Raw genomic sequence first — 11,466 nt, 5'->3', positions numbered from 1 at the left:
GAGTGGGCGTGGACCATTTCTGTCAGTCTGAGGGCAGCTCTTGCTTCTCCCACCTCCAGAAACGGTATTAGGTCCTGATAGGATGTGTATACCTGGAGAGTAGTGTGTGCATAGTGGAAGCTTGTTCCTTCTCTGGGCTTCCCAGGCCATATTCAGGAGGTAAGGAGTTGGCATTGTGCCCATATGGAGCTACTGGAAAAATAAATCCTGTGAATTTCAGCTTATTCTCAAATGTGACAAAAGTCAAGGTTCTTCCCTAGGTCTCTCATCTCCCTGCCAAGTTTTTATGGTCACTGTTTTTATACTGATCAAGTCATTCTCTTTTTTTCTTTTTAATGTGTTATCACAAATGGTTTAGCCACATGGCCTGTATGCACATTATAAGTTTTAAACAGTTGTCCACCATGAAGCATATTCATGCCCACAAAGTCCTGAAGCATCTCCTTGGCTGGAGGACCATTCCCCAAACACCTGTGAGTGTTCGTCAGGCCTCACTTTGTCATTTGCGCACAGCCAATAAGGCTGTGGTGCATGTGGCCCAGTAATTCACCCTCATTGGTCAGTGGGATGCACCCTCCCGCGCAGTGTACACAGACCCAGCAGACTGCAGTATAGGGGGTTCTATGCAAGCATTGCCCAAGGGTCTCAGTGCTAGTGCTTTAGTCGCTGAATGAGTGACAAGGATGCTGCTAAGACAAGACAAAAAAGAGCCACTGACAGTGCCCTACAGGCACTAAGTTTTTTTGACTTAGATATGCCAATCTTCAATTATTTGTATGTTTAAGCTCTTTAAGTCAACAGCCACTGTTTATGTAGGTTAGAATTTTTCTCCTTTTAGATGATCAGAAGTAGCGTAATTCAGTGGGTGGTGTCATGCCCTTGTGTCAGCCCCACAGCTGTCTTTCGGAGGACTCCTCATGGAGAGGAGGCTGTGGTCAGGTGCCGTCATGTTGATTGAGTCATTGCGGGTCTGTAAACAGTAGGTCTGCACCTGTGCCATCCCCAGGGTCTGTCATGCTCAAGCCCACTGTGGCAGTTCCTATGCCGGGCCATGCTGAGACGTTTCCTCTACTTTGCTGACCTTGTCTAAACCGATGTCTCTCCATAAGGACTGGTTCCTCCTGAGAAGATGCCCAAAGGGAGAGGAAGATTCACCATCCTCACCTCTAAGAAAATGGGATTCTTAAATCTTCAGCTCACTCTTGCATCCATCAGGAGAGCTGTATGCTGTTTCTAGCTGCAGTGCTAGTCCTGCTTCATAGCATCTTAGTTAAAATAGTGACTTAATTACTTACTTTTAATTGCCACATCTGCATAAAGGAGGGAGTATTTTGGAATGTGCCAGTACCGTGGATGCCACGTGAGCTGAGACCTCAGCCACCCCTGGGCCGGGTGAGTGGTGAAGCTACGAGGATGCGAGGTTGCAGCTCGGGCCCCCGGTGCTGGAGTAATACTTGGTTTCTTCGCACAGCACTGCTTCAGGGCACTGCTGCTCTTCCCACAAAGCCCAGGAGCCAGGGCACGCTGGACCTTTACCTGTGACCTGCCTGGAGATAGAGGAAGGTGCCCATTTGAAAGTGACTGTGGGAAGTGGGTGGGTGGATGGGACTGGAGCATGTGACTCCTTTGAAACACTTCTACAACTGTAAAGAATAGGGTTGAGTGGGAAAACAGGAAGTGTGGTTTGACCACATTCCTTCTGAAAAGGTGGATCTTGTTGTGGTTGGAATCCTTCAACTGCTCATTCCATGAGAGCCCAGTGAGTTGCCCAGGCATGCCAGAGGAAAACATTTAAAAAAAAAAAAGTTAAACTTTCTATCTCAGGACCAACTGATCAGGTATGAGGCGTGCCCCAAATGACAGAATGGAATTGCTTTGGCATGTTTGAGGGGAGAAATGTTGGCAAGAACAGGGCCTGGCCTGGCCTGTGCCCATCCTGGACCCCTCCTCTGATGTGGGCCCCATACAGATGTCTGATGCAAGTGGCAGTGCTGGCTGGTGACTGCTGGAAAGGGCTTTGATGTTGCTCAGCTTTTCCTGAACTTCAGCTGTGGGTTCAGAAAGGAACCTTGTTGGGGAGTTCTGGTGGCCTAGTGGCAAGAAGCTGCACTGCCATACCAGAGGCTCACAGTTCAAATCCACCAGATGCTCTGCTGGGGAAGGAGGGACAATCTCCTCCTGTACCAGTCAGATGTGATTTGACGGTACACACAAATAATAAAATAAAAATAAAAAAATTAAAAAAAAAGAAAGGAACCTTGTTGACAGAGTAGTTAAGTATTGGCTGCTAATCAGTGGTTCAGACCCACCAGTTTTCAAACTCCATGGGAGAAACGACCCAGTAGTCTGCTCAGATAAAGAGGATAGGCTAAACAATATGAAACGGTTCGGCCAGGTCCTCAGGACTGCTGTCAGCCATGCACACAGTAACAGCTGGGAATCTACGCTCTTCGGTATTTCTTGAGCCCCTTGACCTTAGCTAGCTTTTAGAAAGTAGATCCCAGGTCTTACATTGTACTACTTCCCAGAAAGGCCACAGGGAGCTTGCTCAGCAAACCTAACAAGTTGACATAACTGAAAGGAACACAGTTGTACCAGCAGCAAAGTATGGAAGGATGCTGAGAGATGGGACTTCTGGCTCCTATTCAGTCTCCTGCAGCACCTTACAGAAATGTTCTTTAGGGGACCTACTCACACCCGCTGCCACCGAGTCTATTCTGACTCAGTGACCCTGTGATAGCAAGGCTGTGAGTCAGGGATGAAACTGCCCATCTCTCTCGGGAGCTGCTGGTCGGTTAAAAGTTGCTGACTTTGGTTATAAGTACAATATGAAATGCTACCAGGACAACTTTAAGGGAACAGAAGTCCCCAGACATCACCAGCATGAAACCAGTCTCCTACCTTGGGCTAATGCTCCTGCTGATGGTGGTAATAAAATTTAAAATAGAAATAAAGACCTTTACCTTATCCTTGTTTGGAAAAACAAAGCAATGCAAAATACCAAACATGGCAAATAATTTTAAGCTCATTGTTATTTGTGAGAATAATTTACCCAGGAAAGAGAGGAGGGTGAGGAGGCAAATTTTGGTTGCTTTGAAATGGCCATAGAGGAAGCCACTGGTGATTAATGGTTTGAAATATTGATAAAATTTGAGTGTTCTTTTGCTGAGATATAATGGGAAGTCACTGTCTTGAATTCTTCACAGTTTGAGGCCAGCATTTGTTCTGCTGCAATTTCCCTCGAAAAAAAATAAAAACTGAGCAGTAAATGACAGGGAAAACACCCTGCTTGGCAGAAAGATAAACATTGTCAGAAGGTTGGCCAGGCTCTGCGTTTTGCCTTTGTGTGGCGGCAGTCCTGCAGTAGCGACTTCTGCCACAAGGTGGCAGGCCATGTCTCTCAAACCAGTCCCAGAGCTACAGGGAAGAGTTGGCGGCTTTGATTCCGCTCCCCTCTGGATTTAAATTGTTGGAAAGAAGGATGAAGTCAAATGTCCCACTACCTAAAGAGAGAATTTGCAAACCCTCTGTGACACTGGCTTTCTGGAATTGGAGAATCACTGTGGGGTCACACATACCTTGATGTTAGAATGAACCTAAGGTACCCAAGGACACTGGGAACAAACACTAAGAAGGAAGAGTAGAAAGAAGGGGCCCTGGTAGATAGAAGCTAGCACAGCTTTCCCCCTCAAACGAGAAGCAGTGTGGGCAACGGCTTGTGGCCTGATGTGCCTGGAACTCACTGCAGCTTGTCAGCTGCTGGGGCCGGGACAGAAGACCCCAGCTCCTCTCCCCCAGCTATAGCTGCTGCTCCTGGTTGGAATCCTGGTACAGCCTCTTCCTGGAAGGTTCTGTGGCTCCCCTTCGGTTCTCCTCTTGGCCAAGCCATTTGCAGAAGCTTATAATTTTGTGGGGTTTTTTTAAAGTAAAAATGATCTCTATAACTGTCATTGCAATAGAGTTGGAATCTTCTTTGCTGATGCACCTGTGGGTTTCCATGGCTGTAAATCTCATGAGATCACTCCTCTTGCTTCTTCAGAGCGGCTGTGGATTCTAACCCCCAGAGAGGCCTCCGGGTCAGCAGTGCAACTCTGGGTGCACCACTGTGCCCCCTAGGATTGTACTACCTCTAATCATTCATAATTGCACAAAGAATACGAAGAAGCCAAATTAGTAAAAGAACTGCTCGACAACTTCAAAAGGTCAACTTGGACACCCTTTAAAGGTCTCAGAATTAGGGAACATTTGGGCCCTGCAGCCTGGGTTATGCCAGAAAGCCTCAGAGCACAGGTGTTCGTGCTTAGTGACCAAGGAGGACTGCAAAATTCAAACATATCGATGGTGCCCTCAAACCAAAGCCACTGCAGACTCACCAAGATCATGTAAAACTGTCCCCAAGGGGCTTCCAAGACAGCCTTTAGAGAAGCTCCTCTATCTTCCACTCAGCATGAGGAGTTCCCATTTGAAGCTTCAGTGTTGGTCATGACTAATGTTGCTGCTGCTACAAAAAGCTAGAGGGGAACAGAGGCTGAGCCTGACGGCTGTAGGGGGTCCCACCTCCCAGCCTCTCGCACCTTTGCTGGGAAGGGGGCACGTGGACTAGGCAGGAGTGACTCAGGGCTGGGTGAGGACTTCAGGGTCCAGAGCATGTGTCTCCTCCTGTATCCTGATTCTATCAGGGTGGGTGGCTTAGTGAGCCACCAGGACCCAGAATTCTATACTTGTGGCTACGACCTCTGCCTCATGAAAGACACAGACTTTGCTAAGTTAGCATGTTAACACGGGGCCACTGACTTGGTCCTGACTCGCAATGACTCTCCACTGGGTTTTCAAGACTGTCGGTCTTCACAGGACTGTGCTGCCCATTTTCCACCCGAGGCACACCTGGGGATCTGAATCACCTCCCTTTTAGTCAGCAGTGCAACACACTGTGCCATCAGTTCCTGAGCACATTTTTTAGTTGCTCTGCAGTTGGTTCCAACTCATGGTGACTTCATACGCACAGCACAACCCATAGAAGTTTTAAGTCTGTGACCTTTCAGACGCAGATTGCCAGGCTGTACTTCCAAGGTACCCCTTCCTTGGTGGGTTTGAACTACCAACCTTTTGGCTAAGATGCAGAGTTCAACTACTAGTACCTCCCATAAGGACTCCCAGTTAGAACATTCAATGGGAATCCAATAATTTCTCAATTTTACCTAACTCTAATAGTGATTTCCTGACTTGGGAGAAATTCCAAAATGTCAAAGTGGTGGCATACATACGCCTTAAAAAAAAATAAATCCATGCTTTTCACGCTTTTCTCCATGTGTTCATGTATAAGGCATGCCAAGATGTCCTTATGTTCCTTCAGAGTGAGAAACCCTGACTTGGCTCAAAGGTCCATAAAGCAGACCCAATAGAAAGTATCTTACACACAGCCTTTTGTTTCCTAGAAAATATTTCACCTTCTCACACACTCACCATTCATTAGCACTGACAATGACGCCAACAGGCAGCAGCCATTTGTCCCTGAAGAATTTTCCCACGGCCCTGGTTGGAAGGAAGCACGATAAAGTTGTGTCTCTCAGGAGATCAGCAATAACGAAGGCCAAGGGCTCACTTTATATAGTGGCTCCAGGGCAGACTTGCAAGATGGCAGGGCTGACTTGAGAGAACCAGGGGACCCCTCCTGGACATCCTCTACCTTGTGTGCAGGCTGCCTCACAACCTGCCCCCACACGTGTTCCAGGCCTACAGGGGATGGTGATGCCGTGAGCATACCTGTGCCTGTGTGATGGGTGGCGACTGGGTCAGAGGCCCCTCAAGTCCCTTCGGTGCTACGAGTCCATGAACAGAGCAGCTCTACTTGCAAACACCTGCACTTTTTTTTCTGTCCTGAAGCTAAACGGGAACAACTTTTTATTAGTTCCCGGGGCATATCCTGCCATGCCTTGATATTGTTGCAGACTTCCAATAAGACAGCAGGAGGGAAGAACAGCTTTTTAGTTCTTTAATTAGACAACAGGAAAAAACAAAGTCTGGAAAACCAAGAACTACCACCTGGAGCTTGGCTGATGGCAAAAAGTGGCGCTGGCTCGCTAGGCTCCGTGCGAACTGCTCGTTCCATGGTCTCGAGAGGACAGAACGAGGACTCGCTATCACTGGCAGCCAGGTCACTGGGGAGTGGGGGCAGCTGTGCTCTGTGCGCCCCTCACCCCCCCTTTACATTGTTCGCTGCACACACTAATCCCAAACACACACCCTTTATTATTTTTCTTAAGCAGATCTTTATTGTTTGGGACAGTTAAGAAAAATCTTATCTCTGCCGTGAAAATGGAGAGAATGAGTTCTGGAAGTCACTGTGAGGAGAAACTCGGGACCCCAGGGCGGCACTTTTACAGCCACCTCCCACCTGAAGGGCCTGGTTTCCCCGGCTGCTGGCGGAAGCCCTTGAACATGTCACCGCTGGTGTTTTAAGCTGCTTCCAATTAGCGACAAGCATTTGTAGGTATTTCAGAGCCGCTTAGTGCGAATTACACATGCCACCCACTTGGTTTGCATCAATAACCTCTCTCTCGATACTGAGAAAGGGGTTTTTAACTAGTATTGGTGGAGAGATCCTCGCCTTTGTCTGCCCTGCAAACAGCCACCACAGAAAGCTAAAGCACCTTGTTAAGTCTGCCTGACGTCTTAAGCTAACCTATGTGCCCACTCTCAAAGGGGTCCTCTCAAAGGGTGTTCAGGATCTGTCCAGCTGACATTAGTGGCAGGTAGTTCAGAGGTAGGCCTGGATAGGCTACCAAGTGTCAGCAATGACCTTGACTCAGAGACAGCAATGACTTAGAGCAGCTCCTCACTGGACTTGGCTGCTTCTGCCTTAGAAGGTAAGCAGCTACTAAGGGCAATCTGGCTGGAGGGCCTGACAGATCCTGCCCACCTTCTCGCAAAGTCAACCTCACCTTGTGTCCTTGGCCCACAGCCCAAGGGAAACACTGGCAGAGTTCTCAGAAGCCCCTTACTCTAGGTCAGAGCTAGATTTAGAGGCTGCAGAGTATTGCCCCATTCTTCACAACAAGTACATGTGATTCTATTTGTTCTCCCAAACACATCACTCAGGCTTTGGAGCACTCAAGCTCCCCCACAGGGAGCAAAGAGCATGAGTGTCCGCCATGATAACCCAGCCTCTGGCAAGGGCCAGATCAAACCAGGAGTGGTGGCCAGAGTTCTGGCTGGGATCTGCCTCTTGGGCTCTGATCCAAAGAACATCACCAGAACAGACAACCAACTATGTTAGGTCACAGGTTTCATGCAAATCATGGCACACAGCTGCTGGGTGATCCAATGAGAGTCAGACCTCTGTGTCCCAGCTCTAAAAGAGCACAGCTCCACAGCTAAAATGAAGCTCTCAAGTGGGTTTTGATTAAGGGCAGAAAAGCCTGTTTGGCTGGTAAAGTCCGAGATGCCTTCTTTTCTTTACTAGGTGACTGTATTTCAGGCTGGCAACACCCAGTCACAGTCTAGTTACCATCTAACTCTGTACCTCTGAACTACAAAGAAACAATCCAATGCAGCAAGAAACAACAGTGTCAACCATGTGCCAGGGGAAGGTGGCAGCTGAGTTTTCAAGTAAGTGGTGTTGGTTGGCAGGTGCTGTCAGGGACGTTAAGGGTAAGAGGCCAGGAATGGGTTACCGACCCAGACGCCTGACTGAGATGGGCCTCTAGCCCAAGACCCACTGCCATCAAGTCGATTCCAAACCACAGAAACCGTGTAAGAGAGAGACCTGGCCCATAGGGTGTCCCAGGTTGTAAATCTTTATAGAAGCAAATGCCATCTCTCTCATGGGGGATCTGGTGGGTTTGAACGTTTGAACAGCCTATCTTTCAGGGAGCAGCTGAAAGATGCTTTAACCTCACAAGTGCCACAAGGACTCTGCCCCTGCATGTTCCTGGGCCAAGGCCTCCCAGCCGAATTCCTAAGAACAGCTTGTGGTCAGTTTTCAGCTTCAAATAAGGGACTTCTCTACCCTGGGTCTAGCAAAGGGGACCCAGAATCTACTATGTATTGACAAACCCTCTGCCCTCACGCTCACTCTTCTGCAGGGTCCCAGAGCAAAGCTGAGCTTCTGGTAAGTTCTTGCCCCTCTTTAGTTCTGCTATGAAAAAGAAACAAGAATGATGGGGGTAACCACAGGTGGACCAAACATCTCCAGAGAGCCCCAGGGACCCCCAGGCACAGCACTGTGCTCAGAGACTGGTGCGAGGCTGGGGTGCTCCTCTGCAAATGTGGGACCAAGTTTCTTGGGACAATGTCCAACGGGAAGAACAAAATTCCCTGATAGCAGGGGTTGTTCACATGAGAAGACAGAATGGGGAAGGTCAAGATCAAGGGGAGGATGATATATATGGAAAGAACAAGAAGTTCTTATCATGTAGTAGGAGCTCAATTAAGCAATTACTATATGAAGCATTACCTTAGCTACTCTTTTCTCATCAGAAAAAAAAACCAACCCAACAAAACCCCAAAACAATAAAACCAAACACACGAGCTTCCTTTAAGACATAGAGCTGTCCTGCCTGAGGACCCACTGGCAAACTGCTGTTTTTTTCTACAAACGAGAGAGTAAGTTACTCAGAAAGCGATGGTCTCACCAACAGTTTGAAGCTGAGGCCCAGTGAGGACGTGGCCTTTTTTTCTATTCTACCTGCATGGACAGGTATCAGTGAGCAGTTCCCTTCTGGGGGTCTCAGGCTGGGTGTGGGTGTGCTGACATGAAAAGCTGGAAAGAAGCAGGAACTGAGCCCCCTCCTGGTCCCTTGATGCTGACTCTGGAGAAGAACCCCATGGTGCACATTTCACCTTAAGTGAGTGACCCTTACACAGAGTGATGCTGTCCCAGTTCAGGCTGGGCCATGCCATCCCCTTGAGTCCTAAGTAGAGTCTCAAACATGGCTCTTCGGCTGCTGACAGGGCGTGTGCACCCCAGGGTGCTGGGAGTTAATGCAGAATACAAGGCACCACAGAGAGAGGCTGGACGCTTGGGTTGTACGACTCAGGACATGTCGGAAAAGTCCAAGGGCGGAGAGAGGGGAGGGAAGGAGGAGGAGAAGACTGCCTTTTAAATAATGTCTCATGAGGCCAGAGCCCACTATATGGGCTCTGGTTTCAGCTTTTCTGCTAGGAAGTCATTCACAAAGGCCTCCACGATGGCGGGGGTGATCTCTTCCACATCCATCACGTACTTGGCTCGGGCTGACATGTCCAGGATCGTGAGCAGAGGGGCTGCCTCTGGCAAGTTGGTGTAATCTCGCAGGGAGTCAGTCATGTCGTCCTGGAAGTCACCAGAAGGGAGAGAAGAAGCCCAAAATCAGGAAAGAAGATCCAGAAGCTGCCTGGACCCAGGTTCCCCAGACGGCATGGGAATGAAATCTCTCGAAGCCTTGAGGAGCAGGTTCTCATCAAGGAAGGAGCAGTCAACCTGCATTCCTTTCTAAGGGTGCTGGGGCAGTCCCTAACATTCTCCCTCTGCGCTGCCCCATAACTTGCTGAGGTGTTTTTTTTTTTGTTTTTAAATACTCTGTTGCTTATCTTTGCAGTTCACTGTCAATTATTTGCAGCTCCAGTAGGAGTCATCGGTGGTCACTAGGGACCTCAGATTCTGGAATGATTTCAAATGGAAACAGCTCACTGCCCCTTTTGGTTTCAGGGATGGTGGGTTGCACAGACTCCCATCTGCAAAGAAACTGGTGCTCTTAAATTTGTTGATGTTTTTCTATCTGGGAAGGGAGCTGACCCTTTTCCATACATTCCCTATGGCCGATCAGGTGAACCAGATTGCGCCTCATCCAAGTAGGAAGGCAAACGAACACAACAACAGAGACCAGAGAAAGAATTTTAAGGTCACAACTATCTGAAATGGCTTTTTTCACATTTGTAGACCACAAGGTGGCACGTCATGGAAGACGGACTCTATACCTCCAACTCACTATATTCTAAACAAAAGAGAAAAATCTGAGTTACAGTTACCTGCACAGAATGTGCTCAGGGTCTCAAATGGTCCTGGACAGAAAATAAGAAATATACACCCCACTGATTTCTGGGACCAAAACATTCTTTTTTCAAGAGGCCAAATCTTCAGGAAGATCCTTGGCCATGGTGGTTTTTTTTCCCTTTGCAGAAACAGGACGCATTTCTCAGCAATGCTGGGTGATTCAACCTTTCTGGCATTATCCAGCCAATTAAAAACGCTTTCAACATAAACAGGGGTAAGACACCTGGACAAAAATAGTTTTAATTCCCACAGGAAGACCTCGATCAAGTCAAGGACCATGCTACCTTCCCTGCCCACAGTGCAAACCACAGAGAGGAGGAATGTCAGCTTCGGTTAAGACTTCAAAACAAGAGTCCACCCTCACAGTCCTGGGTGGAGTGAAAGGCCACCACTGGGGTCCTGGGATCCAGCTCCCTGTACCCAGCCCCTTCCCGTGTTTCTGCTTCTGAGCACAAGGACTGGGAAGTAGACACTGGATGGAGAGAGCTGTCAAGATTGAGTCGGGTGAAGCACACAGAGGGACAGCCAGGTGGAGCACTAGAGCAGCGCAAGACTCCTATCTCCATATCCTTGTACAACTGCCTGGTCCAGAGTCCTTCCTTCTCTTTCTTCCTGTCCCCGCCAGGACTGAGGGGGACGCATTTGCAGAAAGACATGGACGAGGGGGTTGGGGCATAGCTTCTAAAATCTCATTGGCCTCATATTCAGTCCTTTCTCTGCCACCTACTCTATCTTTGGTTCCAAATCACAGTCTCCTTTCCCTGCAGATGGATTTAACGATGCTTCCTGACACACGGGGTAGACAAGAGGAGTCTGCTAGCAAGCGGTAGGAGTCTGGTCTCCACAGCCTTGATTAAGCCCCTCGCCCTCTTGGCGCCTTGCTGTGGTCTGACATAGAGCAGTCCTCCCGGTTCCTGCCCAGAAAAGGGCGCACAGACGAGAATGCAGGTGAAGTATGGCGCCTGGTCCCAAGCCGACCTGTCAGGGCCCCCTTTTCTGCTACATTTCTAAAGCGGTTGCTGGACCACTGCACCCCCCTCCACGCCTAGCCCTTTCTGTTCTGCACCCATCTTTCCTCTCTGGCTATGGATGAATGCATTCCCGAACTCCAAGTGCGCTTTGTGCCGGGTGGCCCTGAGGCAGGGCCTTGTGAACCTCTTTGTTCCCTCCACTCTGGGGCCTCGAGGGTGACTGCGAGGGGCCCAGCAGGGCTTAGCAGGGGCAGCTATTGAGGTCACGATGAATGGGTGATTCAGGGTGTTTGGCGGCGCTGCGCCATCCCCTCCACACCTCTCCTGGGAGCCAAACATGGCGTGAAATGAGCAGGGGCCTCTGACCACCCGGAGGTGCGGGCAGGCGAGGAGAGGGCAGAGCGGCTTAAAAAACGAGCTCTTGTCAATCTCTGGCTTATGTAGAGGGGGCACCCAAATGGG

General features: G+C 49.1%; 1 protein-coding gene across 4 annotated transcripts in view; it reads right to left on the bottom strand.

Moving 5' to 3' along the window:
- Positions 1-8,978: 8,978 nt before the first annotated feature.
- NXN (nucleoredoxin) overlaps positions 8,979-11,466 on the bottom strand; it is a 198,161-nt gene continuing 195,673 nt past the window's right edge. For all 4 annotated transcript variants that reach the window (XM_006891005.1, XM_006891006.1, XM_006891004.1 and 1 more), the window contains one exon: positions 8,979-9,313. In XM_006891005.1, coding sequence (XP_006891067.1) covers positions 9,131-9,313 — 183 coding nt within the window. In that variant the 3' untranslated portion in view covers positions 8,979-9,130. The remainder of the gene's footprint in view (positions 9,314-11,466) is intronic.

The sequence above is a fragment of the Elephantulus edwardii genome, unplaced genomic scaffold, assembly GCF_000299155.1.
Source record: "Elephantulus edwardii isolate Elephantulus edwardi_28Jun2011 unplaced genomic scaffold, EleEdw1.0 scaffold00094, whole genome shotgun sequence".
NCBI classification, from domain to species: Eukaryota; Metazoa; Chordata; class Mammalia; order Macroscelidea; family Macroscelididae; genus Elephantulus; species Elephantulus edwardii.
This window is presented reverse-complemented; position numbering and strand designations above follow the sequence as displayed.